At 37.0% G+C, this 18,621-nt stretch overlaps 2 protein-coding genes across 2 annotated transcripts; both read left to right on the top strand.

Annotated features, from left to right (window-relative positions):
• Positions 1-4,736: 4,736 nt before the first annotated feature.
• Positions 4,737-5,678, top strand: LOC118967306 (olfactory receptor 6C2-like). Its single transcript, XM_036992536.2, has one exon. The coding sequence runs from the start codon at positions 4,746-4,748 to the stop codon at positions 5,676-5,678; it is 933 nt and encodes a 310-aa protein (XP_036848431.2). The 5' UTR covers positions 4,737-4,745.
• Positions 5,679-16,437: 10,759 nt separating this feature from the next.
• On the top strand, positions 16,438-17,376 carry LOC108405291 (olfactory receptor 6C2-like). Its single transcript, XM_036992449.2, has one exon. The coding sequence runs from the start codon at positions 16,438-16,440 to the stop codon at positions 17,374-17,376; it is 939 nt and encodes a 312-aa protein (XP_036848344.1).
• Positions 17,377-18,621: the final 1,245 nt, after the last annotated feature.

Below are 18,621 nucleotides of genomic sequence, written 5' to 3' on the forward strand. Positions count from 1 at the left end.
TGTCCGTGTCTGTATCCCTGCTTCCCTTGGTCTGTCCTGCTCTCTCCCAGGCTCTGTTTCTGCCAGATAGCAGCTCAGTGTTGCTGCAGTTCAGGACCTACCCTTCTCTCCCAATAACTGACCCATATTTATGAAACATCGAATGCCTTTCTACAGTGAGTATGATTTCTGCAATGGTATGAGGGTGTATGGAATTTTGAATATTTGTTATGGATAGGGAGAGGGGCTATGAACCAGCACAGGAAGTTATATGCCCATACTGATTCTGTGGCTCTAGCTCAGACCTCTCAGTTCTCAGCTATTGGGTTTTAGGAAAGCTGGCACTGCTGAGCATTGTGGAAGTGTGAAGATGAGCTCTGGACTTAAAATAAAATGTTGTGTACTGAGCACATGCACCAGGTCCTGCATTCTTGATAAGCAGAATGAGAACTTTGGGTTTAGCAAGATCCCTGCATGTTTTCAAAATGAAATCAGCACAGGGTTATAGCAGTGGTGAATGAATACTCATTAATTCTATCTTAGGGGGAACCATGGATAAACTATATGATAAGTAGAATGAAACAAATAACCTTTAATTATCCTAATCATTGAAACAGAACATCTTAAGAGCTAAAAATGAGATATCTGAGGAGGATTGATTTGAGTAGATCATATAAGAATGTCCTGTCACAGAAATCATCAGATGACCCCTACTATTTAGACAATGTAAAGACATGAGAGCATGACAAGAATCTGATGTTACGCTTGCATTTCCTAACTGTGGACTCTACCTCACAACTGCTACTTAATTCTTCCTTTTCTCTCTCTTTTTTTTTGTGCCAAAGTTAACATCACTGTAGATTCATTAGTGGTTTGATAGGATCACCAAGAACATTTTTGTTTGTTCACTTAATTGTTCCCTGTGTGCTTAATTAGAAGAAACCAATAAAGCACATGGCATTTCTAGTCATGAAAATTTACAGAGCAACCTATTTCTTTGCACACTGTGGTCAGACATCTTTACTTCAATAGCCAGGGGGAGTTGATAGCAGTTTTTGGCCCTTGTCCATTCTTTCAGTCACAAAATTCAAGAAAATAATATTTAATAGCTTAATGTGAGATAAAAGCTCCCATAAACTCCATGTAGACTCAGCGATTATAAGAGCAAAGGGTGCTATTCTCTATGCTATTGCACAGTACCCTGAATTAGCAGGCACTCTTATCTAGAAGAGCCTGTGGGGTTTAAAAGTATGACAAAGTTAACGGAAAATTATAACTAGTAGCACCCAGTGTTTCTCAGATCCAAGGAGGTATTTTGGGCTCAATTTCTAAAAGTGATGAGGAACCACAAGAAAGTAAGTAACTATGTCATTTTTGTGCCTAGAGGTTTGGGAACTGGAACCATGAATGTTGTGTAAAAGCAGTTCCTGGATAAAGGCTATGAGGTGAGATATTTCTGCTAGAAAATCTGAGTCCAAGAAGTATCTTCATGTTCAGATGGGATTTGAAAAGTAATCTCTGAACTGCCACTTTGTTCTATATAACCCGATACTGAATCTGAACCTGACCTTGGAGCAGTGCTCTTAGAAGAGATCAGCATTAAAGACAAGGCCAGCTATAGAAGGCTGGAGAGTATAGTCACTGCCATGCTATAATGGTATAATGAAAGGGGTCTAAGAAATATATATAAAAAAATGTGTTTCCTTTTTTCATAGACTCTAAGAACAGGAAGGTTAGAAATAACTTTAAAGGGGCAGCTACCCATTTATAACAACCTGCTAAATGGTTATTTAACTTATCCTTAAATTCATCCAGTCCATCCCCCTTGGGCTGTGTCAGGCCTAAAAGAGTCCAGTGTAGTTACTGTCATATTTATTAAGTTAGAATACATTTTAGTATTTGGAGCCTCTCATATTACTGTTCTTTTACTGGTGTATTCAGTCAAATAACTCACATAAAAATGTGATTAAGTACATGTTTGTTATTAATTTAAAAGCCTTTAAGGTCAGAGAATCATAAAAATGATGATTTTGTACTGAGATGACCATTTAGAATAAAATTGTACACCACAGTAATAAGAAAAATACTAATGAAAAATTTATCAGTTTGGATTATCTAATCAGTAAAATATATTTAAAATAATAGACTAAATAATGCCTAAATCCCAAAAGTTTTGTGTAACAGAGATTCTCACTTACCAATGGTAGAAATACACTGTAGGGTATATTTTCTAAAGGACTACATTGGCAATAAGTATGGGAGGCTTTTTATTCAGTCTTTCTGTTTGAGTAGTTCTTAAATGAGAAATTAATCTGATGAAGACAAAATGGTTTACGTACAAAAATAACCACTAACACATTCTTTATTATGTAGTAAATTGAAGCAATCTTAATATTCACTATTAGAACTATTAACTTTACCATTTTGTTCCTTACAAGTAGGGATCTGATGAGCAAATAAAATGGTGTATTTTAGGAATATTTAATCGAATGAGGAAAATATATCACAAGTGCTTTTAAAATAGATAAAGAGGTTAAGTGAGGAAAATATAATATAATATTAATTTTATAAAATACAAATGACTGCATTACATAATTATAACTATATAGACAGGTTGTAAATAAATCCAAGGGAGTAATGATGGACATTGTGTTTTTACTGTACTGTTCCCTTTCTTATGCTTTTCTATTGTTCCCAGATATATGTAGTAAATATTTACTCATTTTTAAGGGAGAATTCAAGTAATGCTATTTTCTTTAAAGAGAAAAATAATAAATAGCAACCCTTCATAATTTAAAATTACCCTTGATATCAGGAAGTAAAATACTCATGGCCTGAAGCTCTAATATGAAATACATTCTCTTCTGACTAAAGATTTTTCTCTAAAAGTTATCATTCAAACAATGATGTGAACTTAGTTATAAAGCTCAATCCAGCCATTTCCTCTGAATTAAGGACACAAAATTATGTATTTTTGTGATATGCATGGTGTACCCTCCAGTGATAAGGACTGGGGGTCAGGGTGTGGGCCAGCACTAAGGCATCGGGTTATGCAGGAAGAGGGAGCTAAAGGGAAGACCATCAGAGGCACTAATTGGGATGGTGTGTGGCTCTCCAGACACCCTCACATCTTAGCATAGGAAAATAATTTCTGCACGATCATGCATTATTTGTTTTCCAACACTCAGGCAAACTTGTTATCTCATAAGCCCAGGTCAGCAGCCTTTTTCCTATGAAAGTGTCCCCCATAAACCCTCCAACACTGTGAGAGCTCTCCTCAATAGAGAAGAAATGATGTCTTCCCTAAATCCAGAGGGAAACAGCCCTGAAGGTATTTTGTAGGGAATATCTTAAAGCAGCACATAAAAATCATTCATATTAAAAAATAATGGCTGTCTCATGAGGAGATGTCATCCTACTTGTTTACTGGAGAAACCCAGGTGCCCCTGAGATACTGATCTGAAAAACTAACATTTTCATTAATTCATGGTTATCAGAATTGATTAAGGATGAGCAATTGCCCCAAATCTTAAAATTACAGCTTTCCTGGAAACACTTAAACTTTGGGTCTACTTTGACCTGTAACAAATTCCAGCTCTGACACTTCTTAGAAGTACAATAATGCCCCAACCACTGGGAAGGTAAGTGAATAGGTAGGAAAGGTAAGAAATGAAATAATACTCAGTGATTTTCCAGAAGGTGGTAACAATGGCTTCTTTGACATGGTCCTCAAAAGAAGCCACACAGGGAGGCAATCCTGTAGGGAAACTCACAAAGAAAGATTATGATTTTTCAGCTTTTAAGAATATCCACACCAAATACCATTTTTTATTTATTCTCCATGTCATATTTAAACCTTGTAAAGTATTAATGCCTGCTAATAACTGTTCTTTATGAAAATAAGCCCAATCTGATCCCACCCTTGGGCCAGAGTGCTGAAGAGCAAAGAGGTGTCCTGAAGCAGTGACAGAGGCAGCGATGATCAGGGACGTTCCCAGGGGCAAAGTGAGTCCCTGCAGAAAGGAATCATGATAAGGAAGTCAACACTTTCCCCAAGTGGTCTCCATCTTCCGCTCTCCATCTTGGAGTATATAGATTTTATGTTATTGATGAAAGTAGCAAGTAGCCTCAGAAAGCATTTGGGAGATGACATGTCTATGCATAAATTACAGAACCGCAACAAATTCATGGAGTCCTAAGGACAGGATTTGGTTCTCTGAGGAAGACCATCAGAACATCCCATTTGTCAGGAGTCTATGAAGGCTTGAGCTGTGAGATGTTGACAACAGAAGGATATTGAAACAGGAATTCAGGAAAGGAAATATAACAGATATTGTTCAAACTGCTACATGGGAGGGAGACAGATATGAATATTTCACTATATTAATATACAAGGGACCAAAGAAGAAATTTTGTAGAATTATGGGGGTCAGGAAATTTCAGAGTAACTCTGTGGTACTGCTCCAAGGTCACCCAAACAGTAACGACTCCTCTCGAATATTGAGATTAAGGAATTATTTGAAGACCACATTCTGAAGACCAAGGTAAAGCAGAGCCCAGGGAAATGAAGCACAGTACAATCACTTCTGCATCAGATCACTGATGATACAGTAATGGACGATGTAGTAAAGTTTAAAAATGTGCTTCTCCTAACTTCCTTGGTTACTCTCCTCTTTACAATTTATTGAATATTATTTTTATATTCTATCCCTCAGATTCAATTTATGATTTATTAACAGAGACTAAATGCTTATCTGAAGACAGTGATGAAAAATCATTCTGCAATAACATTCATCCTACTTGGATTAACAGATGACCCACGACTACAGGTTTTTCTTTCAGTATTTCTCTTTCTCACCTACATTTTCACTGTTGCTGGAAATGTCCTAATCATTTTCCTTACTCTGGTGGACCCTCATCTTAAAACTCCCATGTACTTTTTCCTTCGGAATTTCTCCATCTTAGAAATAATACTTACAACTGTCTGTGTTCCTCGATTCCTGTATAGCCTGACAACTGGGGACAGAAAGGTTACCTATAATGCTTGTGCCATGCAATTATTTTTTGTCATCCTTGTTGGGGCAACAGAATTTTTTCTCCTAACTGCCATGTCCTATGACCGTTACGTGGCCATCTGCAAGCCCCTGCACTACACCACCATCATGAGTGACAGGGTTTGCACCATTCTTGTCCTTTTGTGTTGGCTGATTGGGTTAATTGTCATACTCCCCCCACTTAGCCTAGGAGTTCAGCTGGATTTCTGTAACTCCTATCTCGTTGACCACTTCGGCTGTGATGCATCTCCTCTTCTGAAGATTGTTTGCTCAGACACTCAATTTGTAGAGCAAATTATTCTAGTCATGGCTGTGCTGACCCTCATTCTTACATTAGTCTGTGTAGTTGTGTCCTACACATACATCATCAAGACTATTTTAAGACTCCCTTCAACCCAGCAAAGACAAAAGGCTTTCTCCACCTGTTCTTCCCACATGATTGTAGTTTCCATCACCTATGGAAGTTGCCTCTTCATCTACATCAAACCAGCAAAGGAAGGCGTGGCCATGAATAAGGTGGTGTCATTGCTCAACACGTCAGTCATCCCTCTGATGAACCCTTTCATTTATACTCTGCGGAACAAGCAAGTCAAGCAAGCCTTCAAGGACTCAATAAAAAAAATGGCATTTCTTTCAAGGGATTAGAAAACTACAAAGACTTTAAAAATTGAAAATATATCCATATAAACATTTCATCTTTTGCTATGTGTTCTTATTCAAGTCTACAGTACAATATTGAAATTACAATTTGATTAACCACCAAAGTTTCTTCATATTTGCCTTAGAAGCACACACTTATGTAGGCATTATGGCCTTTATTCAAATAAACCTCTAATAATGGTTCCCTTTCCCAATTGTGCATGAGTACTGACTTTCAGAAAGTCCAAACAACATCTCTTCATTCTTATATCTAAAATACAAAAAAGCAGTAAAAATTGAAGTTGCATTTTAGTCCCACCCATTTCTTTAAATTAATGGCTTGGTCAGGGCAAAAACTATTTATTACAGTATTCCTTCCTGGTATAGCATCAACCATCTAGAAGAATGGGTAGGTGTAATTTCGAATTTTTTTGTAATGCAGACCACGTTGCTGCAGACTAAGGTGGAACTAGGACATTACACTAACTTGCCCTTAGAGTGGATTTTTTTTGTGTGTCAGTGTTTGGCATTATAACCCTTTACTTTTTACCAGTTTTATTGAAATATAATTGACATATAGAACTGTGTAAATCTAAGGTGTACAACATAATTATTTGATATATGTGTATATTGAGAAATGATGATCACAGTAAGTTTAGTTAACACCTTCTCTCACATAGTTACAATATTTTTCTTATGAAAAGTAATTTTTAAGATCTATTCCCTTAGTAACTTTCAAATCAACAATAGAGTGTTGGTAACTATAGCCAACATGCTGTACATTACATCCCTGGAACTCACTTATCTTATAACTGGATGTTTGTACTTTTTCACCACCTTTGCCCATTTCCCCCATTCCACCTCTTACCTTTGCCAACCACCAATCTGATCTCTGTTCTTTTTCATTTCACTTTTTTAGATTCCACATGTAAGTGATATCACATGGTATTTGCCCTTTCGTCTTTCTTACATCAATTACTATAATTCCTTCAATGTCCATCCACATTTTTAAAAATTGTGGTATTTCCTTCTTTTTTAATGCCGAGTAATATTTTTTCCATATCAGTTAAATGCAACCCAATACAATGTTACTTCTCACCTTACCCTGATTCCAAAACTCTTACGACTCATTCCCATAGATATTCCTCATGTTTCTGTTGGTATAAATTAGTTGTCTTGAAATTCTTTTGGTGTCTGTGGTACTCCCTTGCTGGTCATACTGTGTACCCAATGCCCAGGAATCTGTGTGAACTTGAGTCTTGTTATTGGACTCCAAGCAGTGAGATAAGGTGGGGGTGACTCTTGAATAAGCTCGGCATTCTCCTGGAAGAAAACTGCCTTGAAGTAGGTTATGGTTCTTCATGCAAGAAGAGATCAAACCCTTGAGACAGGATATATGTGTCTGATTCTCTGGGACTTCAATGGATTCTACCCACTCATTGTTTCCTCTATTAAACTTTGGATGTTGTAATTCAGTTTGCATTGAAATTAATTTCACCTAATTGACTTATGTTGGTTTCCAGAAGTCTTATAGCTACAAGGTTACTGACTTCTTTTTTCAAAGCTTGAGATGGGAATTTAAAATCCTGAGATGATCGCTTTTCTCTCTCCACATTCTCCAGGTACTCAGAAATAACCAACCAAAGTTACAGCTCTTATTTTCCTCATTTTCCACTAAAACATTCCATGAAAGTAATTACTTGGTAAAAGAAAACTACAGGGGCAGCACACAAGGGCCAATAAACCCATCTCCTCACAGGAGGGCTGCAAACCATGATGGATATTTCTGCAAATTAACGTTTAACATGTGCTTGACTCAGGTCTAAGATAGAGTGCAAGATCTCAGATGGCATCTCATCTCTTGAAAGTCTTCCCTGGTATTCCTGCCACAAACACACATACCAAATAATAATAAATTCCTGTTAGGTAGCAAAGAATGCTGCTCATTTCATAAGGTGAGGGACCAAGCATATGATGATGCCAAACAATTGGAGTTTCAAGAGCTGACAAAATGTAATCACAACCAAAAAAAAAAGAAATTTTTATAGCAATATTTAGAATAAACAACACAGCAAGTAAAGATTATTAGCCATTGTAGATATTCAAAGATCTAGAACTTTAGAAAATGTTTTAATATGAGGAAAAGAGCATAGCAAGATAATAGGCTTGACCTAAAATGGAGTAAAAGGGAGCGTATATGCCACCCAGCTTAAACCATTAAAAATTCAAGCAAAAAATATATGAAAAAAAAATGAAACCACCACTTTCGAAACTATTGACATCAGGCAATGAAGGACAGTGATACCTGAGAGATGATTATATCATCTTACCTCTTAGAGATAGTGCAGGCAGGGGGCCCATGTGGAGCCCACCAGCGTGCCAGAGTGGAGAAGGTGCAGTTGGTAGTCTAGGAGGCCGAAGTTCACAAAAATGAGAACCAAGAATTGGGGTAGGCGTGCAGGGAGATATCTGATGACCTATAGATAGCCCATCGTGAGCATTCAGCTGAGCACATATGTGTAAGGAAATTCCCCAGAATGATAGCAAAGAACAGTATTCTGAACTCACAGAAGAATTGAAATCCAAACAATTTAAAAATTTCATAATTTACTGGGTATTGTTCAGAAAGATTTGCTCAGTTTGGGGTAAAGAAATCACTAGGCTAAATACTGCTCTGGTCCAACTAACACAGAACCTGAAAGGACAAACCTGTTTCCAAGTGATGTAAATGATGCCAGAACAAGCCTAAAGAATCTTCACAGGGATAGAAATACATCCGACCTTCAAATAAAATAAATTCATAGTGCCCAGGACAATTAAAATTCTCCAAACATGCAAAGAAGCAGGAGATGTAACCTGTAATGGGAAGAACAATCAATACAAATAGACCCAAAAATGGCATAGGTAATAAAATTAAAATACAGCTAAGAGTAGTCTTCAATTTAAAAAAAGTAATACTAAAGGGGCATTTGAAAAAAATAATAAAATAAAATATAGTTAAAACATTAATTATAACTTTATATGTACAGTTATACATGTTCAGTTCTACATATATACAGGAGAAGATTGAACATGTTAAGTAAAAACATGAAAGTTGTTACAAAGATGAAAAGGAAACTTATAGAGATGAAAACTACACAGTATGAGAAAAATATATATTGAATAGTTTTAATATCAGTTAGATACTGAAGAATAAACATTTAGTTAACTGGAAACAGTAGCAGTAAAAACTCTATAAAACATACGAAGAAGGAACTTCAACAATTTTAACAAAGCATCAAGGAACTCTAAGACAAATTCAAGAGGTCTGATAAATTTTGCATCTAGGGTGTCCTCAAAGAAAGGAAAAAGGAGTGACAGAAAAAGTATATGAAGAAATGAGTGAAAACATTTCAAAATATGGTAAAATTCAAAAAGTAGAAAATATAAATCTAATGGACAGTGATGCTCAACAGACTGTAATCACAACAAATATGAATGCACCAACAACTTTTAAAAATTGCTTAAAACTAATTATGAAGAGGTAATCTTGAAAAGTGCCAAAGAATAATATTACATAAAAAGAGGAAAATGTAGAATGACAGTGTACTTTTCAGCAGAAACAATGCAAGCTGAAGACTGCACAATGACATCTTGAATGTACAAAAAGGAAATGGCAGCCTAGAATTCTATGACCAGCAAAAATTAATTTTTTAAATTAAAGGTTATATGGAGACTTTCCAGAAATAGAAAACCTGAAAAAATTCATCACCAACAGACACGCCCTACAAAAAATGTCAAAGGAAGTCTCTTGGATAGAAATTACTACCAGATAGAAACGTGCACCCACCAAAGGAGTCGAGAGCACCAGGAAAGATAAGAATCTGGGTAAATAGGTAAGGCTTGTTCTTATTATTTAAATAAACCAAAATTATCATTGCAAGTTTAAAGCCAAAATAAAATATTTGTGGGTTGTTCCATTGTCTTATATTTTAACTTTTTTGTTTTGGTAAAATATACATAACATTTGCCGTTTTTACTATATTTAAGTGAACAGTTCAGAGGCATTAAGAACATTGACATTAATGTGCAATCATCAGCACCATCTATCTCCAGAACTTTACATCTGCCCAAACTTAAAGTCTTTGCCCATTAAACAATAACACTCCATTCTCCCCTCAACCTCTGTCAACCACCATTCTACTTTCTGTCTCTATGAATTTGACTATTCTAGGTAGTGGAATCATACAGTACTTTACTTTGTGTCTGATTTATTTCACTTAGCATTATGTGTTCATCCATGTTGTAGCATCTGTCAGAATCCCATTCCTTTTTAAGATTAAGTAATATTTCCTTGTATGTATATACCACATTTCTTTATCCTTTCATGTGTCAGTGGAAATTTGGTGTTTCCATGTTTGGCTATAGTGAATAATGCTATGAATATTTGTGTGCAAGTATTGGTTCAAGCTCCTGCTTTCAATTTTTTTTAGGTATATACCCAGAAGTGGAATTGTTGGATAATAGGGTAATTCTAAGTTTCATGTTTCATATTTTGAGGAATCTCCATACTGTTTTCCACAGTGTGAAAAATCTTACATTTCCACTGGAAAGACAGAAAAATTACAATATCCCACTATTTTGTAGGTTTCACAATATATGTAAAATTTAAGTGTATGACAGCAACAGACCAAAGGCCAGGTGGGGAAGGACAGAAGTCACATGTATATGGTTTATAATTGTATATAAAGGGACATATCATCAGTTGAAGGTCGTCTGTAATAAGTTTAATATATATACTATAAAAAAATCCAAGAATAATGTAATACAAGTTTATACCAAAAAGGCAACAAGGTAATCAATCCTCAAAAGAGCAGAAAAAAAGGAAAATTGAAAAAAATGAAAATAATAAAAAACAAATAGTACTAGATTCAAAGCCAATCATATCAATATCATATTATAGACAAATGATTTTAACGTCAAACTTGGAAAATCAGAGATTGTTAGATTGAGAGGGGAAAAGAGGAAACTCACTGTTGCCTGTCAGAATGCAACTTCTTACATAAATGCAGAAGTTGGGGGAGGGATTAAAAATGGAGAAAAAAGGCATAACACTAATTAAAAAATTTGAAGTGGCTATATTAACATCAGATAAAGTAGATTAGAGCAAAGAATAATTGGGATAAAAATATCATTTTTAATGACAAAGTGGTCATTTTTCTTCAAGGAACAATAACTACCCTAAATGTCTATGTGTATAATAAAGCAAGCAGAAAAAGAAAAACCCACAATTATAGCCAGAAATTTAAGCACTTGTTTTAATAATTGATTGAATCATTACCCAGAAATTCATTAAGTATATAAAAGACAACACTATTAACATAATCTAACTGACATTTATAGAATACTTCAAGAAAAACAACAACAAAAAGAGCAGAATAGTTCCAAGGTTCACAGATTATATTTACCAAGTTAGGCAATATTCAGGACTTTAAAACAAGCCAAGTCAAATTTTAAATTATTCCAATTATACAAAGTATGTTATCTGGCCAAATGGAATTAAATTAGAAAACAATAACAAAGTTTTCTAAGAAAAATCATAATTGTAAGACAAATATCAGAATTTCTAGGATGCAGCTAAAGCAGTGTTTGTAGGAATATTTATGGCTCTATAGCATTTCACCCTAAATTGCTAGCAATTTAATCTAAGCAATAGATGTAAATGATTGTAATGTGCCAGTCTTAGTCACACAGCCATGTCAGCTAAAAGGGTGACTGGGTATGGAATTTTATCTGGGTGCTTTGTGCCCTGAATAAAATTGGGTTCAGTTGCTATGGATCAGGGAAGAAAAACACCAGACAGGAAATTACCAGTCCCTGCCACAGCCCATAAGGATATTCTTCAAAAATTTTCTCTGAATACAGAGATGTATCTCCTTTCTTCCCAGCACTCTCCCCCTGCCAGGGAAAATTTTCAATCAGTCTGCCAAAAGTGGGATGACAGAGAGATGTGATGTGAGCTGGCCAGTCAGTGTGAGAAACCTCAGCAGAGGAGTAGTGAGTGGACTAAGGGGACAGCAGAGACACCTGTTCCAGTCGAGGTGGCAGAAACACACCTGTGGTCCCTCATTTGACGGGACCTTCATTTCTTGCAGCATGAGCAGCAAGAAAACAAACGTCCAGAAGTGACATTAGAGATAGTGATAAGAACCTTGTTCAAGTTCAGCAGTAATAAGCCATAACAACACCAGAAACATGTCCTGGCACCAGGTAATTGTTTATCCAGTTCTTGGGAGGCAAAACTCTCCTTTGCTTCAAATATGAAAGTAAGTCATTTCATTGCTTACTTGAAATGTCATAAGTAGAAGGAAAAGGGATGAAAATGAAGGCCAGGTTTCACTAGAAAACTTTGAAATTTAAATAAGGGGAAATTTCTTAATATCAGGAGGAGAAGCGAGGTTAGTGTGGAGGAAGAAGCGGGGCCTTTGTATTCAGATAAACTTTTGTTCAAAACCTGCACCACCACAGCAGGGAATTATGACCATCATTTCTCTGCTTTTTGGTTTCCTCATCTGCAAAATGAGGGTAGTTTTGTTCTTTGACTTTATCTGAGATTTATGTCAATGATAAATAATATGTCATACATATATAAGGTGCCAAACAGAGTGTCTAATTCCAGAAGAAAGAAAAGATTCAACAAATAAACCAAAACAGAATTAAGATGACATCACACCACCTCAGTGTCTCTTAGGACATTGTCACCATTGCTACCTGTGTTTTTACTCTGTTGATTAGACTGCCACCAATTAATTCATTAGCAACTTTTGAAACTGGGTCACTGAGGACTTTTTGTTGTTCACTTATATCTTCCCTGGACACTGGTAGCAGAATAAACATATAAAAGAAAGGATGTTATTATAGAATTTGCAGGGCAGCCTGCCTCCCTGCCTCCCTGCCTCTCTGCCCTTGAAGATCAGATGAACCCTTCTGAGAAAATGAGAGAGAAACCTTCCTTAACTCTGCATCGCTCTTTCATTCCTTTGAATTAACAGAGTACCTGGGACATCTAGTGTCAGATGCCATGATAGACTCGGTGAGGGAAGAGGGGACTGAGACTGGGTTCATTCTATCAGGAGCTGTGAAAATCCAGGAGAGCTCTGTCAGTTGTCAGACTCGGCTGTGAGTGTGTGTGTGTGTGTGTGTGTGTGTGTGTGTGTGTGTGTGTGTGTCTGTGTGTGTCTGTGCCCACACGTGCACTTGTGTGGGGGTGAGACAGGTTAGAGACAGGGGGTGGTGAGAATGGGAGCAGAAGTGCCCACAAAGCTGCTCATCCACCGAACGCTCCTCACACTGTGGTTCCCTCAGGGGCCTGGGGTAAAGTCCTGTCAGGAACGGGGTGAGCATGTGATCGGCATGGCACATTTTTCTAAATCATCAAAACATAGGCAGAGGGTGAATGCAGCCAGTTTTTAAATCTGGAATTCAGTTCATTATAATTGATACTGCAGAAAAGTGTTCAAGACCCATTTCTGTTAGGTTGTTATTCTGAGGGAACATGAAATGACAAATGCCTGCCATGGTCATTTTTTGTCTCTTTTGAAAGGGACAGTCATAGCTGTCAGTTGAGGAGGCCATAATTACTTGAAAGGCAGAAAAACAAGGTGTTGGAAAAGGCACTGCTACTCAGTAATATCCACTAATGTCATAGGTATCAAGTAATACCAGTACTATAAATTACTTTACAGGGAACCTCACCTTAGACTCCATCTATTATTGAGGTTTTTATTTCTAGTTTTGGTAGCAGACAGCATTTACTCTTTTTGAATCTCAATTATCCAGTCCATGGGCAGCCTCTGTCCCAAATGAAGACTGAGTTTTCTTTCCAAACATAAGTAAGGTCAATGTATCTCAAATATATTTTTTAATCATTAAATAGGGAGATGAAGAAAAACCTGAATCTCAATCACTTACTAGCTCCCCAGGGACAGTGAGAGTGGGAAGTCTTGCCTAGGCTGTCATCAAGGCCTGCCTGTGAACATTAACTGAGAACAATATTTCTGGCAGGAAGGTGGTAAATTTTATCATGTATTTAGTGAAATTGCTTCAAACTTTAATTGACCCAAATTCAAAATAAATAAACAATTTTCAGCTTCCCAGGGATAATATTCCCAATAGAACAGAGAACGATGGTATGATTGCATGTACAGGCTAGAAGGGAGCAGTCTTATATCCAAAGGATCTGACCCCATGGGCTTTACTTATCACTAGCAGTTGAATTTTTTTAAAAAGCTTCAAGAATGAAAACACAGTGACTCTGAAGGTTAACAAGCATTAGGCATTTAAACATTTAATTGATGATTCAAATGAAAATGTGACTGTGTTTACCACTTTACTATGAATAGAGAATAATTAAAGTTTTGATAAAAGCAGAGAGTAATTTTAGATTCTGGAACTTGTAGGAGAGGGAGAGATGGAGTTACAATGTCCCTAGCCAGGACAAGGATTGAACTCTCATTGCCAAGGAGAGAAGCAGGGAGGAATTAGGAGTCCAGAAGCAGACCTGACCTGTCATTTAGTTTGGCTCATCAGATACTTCTGGCAAGTATATGGCAAGGTGCTATCTCTGCAGTGACCATTTCTCCTGTGAGCTCAGGGAGGGGATTTTTCTGTTCCAAATTCATGTCTGTGAACCCTGAGCAATGTCCTTACTCATCTTATGGTGACAATGACTTTATAACTTTAGTAAAAAAGAAAAGAATGTAGAGAAACAGAATGAACATAGGAAAATGTAAAAAGCTACCAATATGACGAAGAGCAATTGCCAAGGAAGAAACATGGAATTGTCAATGTCCCAAATCCAAAGTTATATTTCCACTGTTGTCTTGTGCTACCATGTCACTGAGTGTGCACCAACATGATACACTTTCTCCCACTCACTGGTAGTCTGATTCAGCTCCTTAATGGGCAACTTGTTAATGGTCAGGTCTCTAGGCTCTGATATTATGCTCTTTAAGTAATAGATGCATATTAAATATTATTTGAATGAATAAATGTAGATTGCTTGCTTGAGCAATAGGGAAAAAGAGTAACCTAACATAGTTTGATTCTCTATTCAGAACACACATTGGGTAGAACTGGAGCAATTGTTGGAACACTCAAGGAATTTGTTTTTCCTCTTACATAAAATGTGTAGAGTTTCCCTATAAACCCTTGAGTTATACCTAAATTTGCTCATTTAACTATCAATTATTCCTCCTACTAAACACAAAAACATATTATAGCCTGATATATTTATTATTAATACTTAGTACACCAGTGAGAATGTATTAACCAGATCTTCTTTTACAGGACGGATACCTGAGAGCAGCTGCTTAAAATATTAATCTTAGTGAGGGTAAGTTTGGATATAAAGGTGAAAGGAATTTCCCAGTCACCTACCTAATGGAATTCCTGAGGGCATCTTAAAACTCCTAAGAATGGACAGTGGTATATGTCAGTGACAAAGGTAGGGTACTTTAAAATTTATTTACATTGATTGACTCATATGTGTACACTTGTTTTTGGATGTTGTTTGGGCAAGTTACCTATCCCCAAACTCAAAGAACATAAGCAGCAGGTTTAGGGAGTTTGTTGGTAAATGAGGAGAGATGATCTGAGGAGAGGAGCAGCAGAAATTTTTCAAAGAAGAGGTCACCCTGCCACTGATTCTGACTGTTGTACAGCAAAGAGCGCAGGGTTGATCAGAGGGTGCAGAGAGCAAACACCACAAAGCCTCCCCTCCAGGCCCTGCCCACACCCCAGAGCCCCACAGCAGGACTCAGTCTGGCTGATATTCAGGTTCCAGAAAAGCTTTCTTTACACCAGTTCAGGAAACTTTCTGCCTAAGCAGTCCCAAAATGGGCTGATAAATACCTTCATTTGCCTAGATATACAGGGAAGAAACAAAGATACATTTTCATATTTTAAACTTTTGTCTCCCTGTACAGAGATAATTTGAAATGCAAAGAGCAGAACTAACACTTTTAAATAAATGTGCTGTTGTTAGAATTCAGCATAACAACCTAATATGATCAGGGTGAAATACTGAAGAAATACTCCTCCAAGACCATAGAATGGACAGCACCAAGAGTGAAACATATGCAAACTGTGGGCTTTGATGTCTCCATGTGGGTCCACCAGTTTTACAAATGTGCTGCTCTGGTGAGAGTGCTGACTCCAGGGGTAGGCTTCACACGTGTGGACAGGAAGGATATGGGGAATCTCTGTACCTTATGCTCAATTTGCTGGGGTCCTAAAACTGCTCTAAAAATTGTTGTACAACACACAAAAAATACTAATTAACAGATCCTTCCTGACTTTGAAAATGGAGCATTTCAGTATAGTCTGTAGAAGCAAAGAAAGATGAGGAGGGGAGAAAAAGAAACTTCAAAATGACTTAATTTGCTCCAGGATAAGGACAAATAAGATCTGTACCACGAAACAATACTGCTGAGAAACGGCAAATTACACATATGATTTTACATTTTGTTTTACTTTTATTTGACATTTTTATAAATATTCTTTCTAATCAGAGAATTATAAGCATAAGATCAGTCTTCTTAGATATTTCCTGTAGCTGCCTCCTGGTAAAATGTCAGAGGCACTGCTATTAACAACTGGCCAATAAGGAAAAGAGGGAAGTGTGTGTGAGCTGCTTGCCCGGTGTTTGCATCCAGGTTCCAGGGCCAGCTTCCTGCGACACTTCTCTCTTCAGGTGGAATCGCTCTTGACTTGGCACAAGGCAGTGATGAGGAATCACACAGCAATAACCACGTTCATCCTGCTGGGATTGACAGATGACCCAAAACTACAAGTCTTGCTCTTTGTATTTTTGTTTATCACCTACCTACTGAGTGTGGCTGGGAACCTCACCATTATCACCCTCACACTGTGGGATTCACATCTTAAAACTCCCATGTATTTTTTTCTCCGAAATTTCTCTCTCTTAGAAGTTTCATTTACCACTGTCTGTATCCCCAGATTCCTGTATGCTCTGATATCTGGAGATAACACAGTTACCTATAATGCTTGTGCCACCCAGTTATTTTTTATTGTCCTCTTTGCTGCAACAGAATTTTTTCTCCTTGCCGCCATGTCCTATGACCGCTACGTGGCCATCTGTAAGCCCCTGCATTACATGAGCATCATGAACAGCAGAGTCTGCACTACACTCGTTCTCTGCTGTTGGATAGCAGGCCTGTTAATCATCCTCCCACCCCTTGTCATGGGCCTCCAGCTGGAATTCTGTGACTCAAATGTGATTGATCATTTCGGCTGTGACACATCTCCTATTTTACAGATAACCTGCTCAGACACAGTGTTCATAGAGAAAATTGCCTTGAGTTTTGCTGTAGTCACACTTATTATTACCTTGGTGTGCGTTGTCCTCTCCTACACATACATCATCAAGACCATTCTCAGATTCCCTTCTGCCCAGCAAAGGAAGAAGGCCTTTTCCACCTGCTCCTCCCACATGGTTGTGGTTTCCATCAGTTATGGCAGCTGCATCTTCATCTACATCAAGCCCTCGGCAAAGGAAGGAGTAGCTATTAATAAAGTGGTGTCTGTACTCACTACGTCCGTTGCCCCTTTGCTTAATCCATTTATTTATACACTCCGAAACAAACAAGTGAAAGATGCCTTCAAAGACACAGTAAAACAGATTGGATTTCTCACAAAGAAGTAAGAGACTATTTATTTTTTTTAGACTAAACTAAATTAAATTTAAATATGAATAATCCATGAGCTATATTCATGACTTTTCCAAATAAACTGTTTCTTCCTATTCTATAGTTTTATCGACATTATCTTCCCCTAAAAGCATTTTCCCCTTATAATTGAAAAGTCAAAATGAAGGCATTTACGTCTCGTTCTTTTAGGGTTATTTTTTTTCAGAATGGTTTCTTTAATAAATGCATGTTCCAGAGACCTGAGTCCCAAAGTGCTCAATGTCATAGAAATTAAATGCAAATAAATGAAATTCAGTCTCTGGCTATATTATATAGTCTTCTCCTAATATGGAGTACAGATGCCCAGAGACTATTTCTCACTTTTGGAAATACTTTAATATCAAACCTCCAAGTGTGTAAGAGCAATTCAAGATTCTTCCAAAAATCTTGAAAGTAGATCACATGTGCATTCCAGAGCACTTCATTATAAAATGTTCACAATTCAAGAATGAGCACAAGGTGTTAATGGGGCAACTTCAAAATCAGTGAACGATATTCTTTCCTTTAAACCCAATTTTTTCCACAAAATACATTTCTATTGTCATTTCTTGAAATTGTATCAGTTCACAGCATCCTGAAATTTGAAGACAACACAAGAGAAAGGACAACACTCCAATTACTACATGTCCTTTACTGGCTTTATCTTTGATGGTATTTAGATATAGACTAAAGGAGAACAAGCCAGAATTTACAGGCAAGAGAACTGAATCTTGGTCTGATAAGTTTCCGGATACCCAGACCTCCATTATCCCTTGATTGAAGAACAATGTTAGTGGGGGGGTGGGCAAAATAGATGGAGGAGGTCAAGTATACAGTGGTGGATGGTAACTAGACTTTTGGTGGTGATCACTTTGTACTGTATACAGATGTTAAATTATAATTTAACATTATTTAAGTTGTATACTTAAATTCATAGAATGTTATTAGCAGTTTTCCTCAGTTAAAAAAAGGAGAATGTTAAAGATTAGGAGGATTGGTCAAAAACATTAAAAAAGTTAAAAATTCAGGAAAGACACTCTGATCTTCCTGGACCTGGTAGACTGTTTCCTTCCTCAGGTTAGGGAAGTTTTCACCTGTTACATCTTCAAATAACTTTTCTACTCCTATCTCTCTCTTCTTCTGGGACTCCTATAATGTGGATATTAGGACATTGCTGTTCCAGAGCTCTCTTACCTGATTCACCTTAAGTCTTTCTTCCGTCT

This window comes from Manis javanica, chromosome 10 (genome assembly GCF_040802235.1).
Source record: "Manis javanica isolate MJ-LG chromosome 10, MJ_LKY, whole genome shotgun sequence".
In the NCBI taxonomy this organism is placed as follows: domain Eukaryota; kingdom Metazoa; phylum Chordata; class Mammalia; order Pholidota; family Manidae; genus Manis; species Manis javanica.

Coding starts and splice junctions, on each gene's coding strand:
- LOC108405291 (XM_036992449.2), top strand. CDS start 16,438: ATGAGGAATCACACAGCAATAACCACGTTCATCCTGCTGGGATTGACA.
- LOC118967306 (XM_036992536.2), top strand. CDS start 4,746: ATGAAAAATCATTCTGCAATAACATTCATCCTACTTGGATTAACAGAT.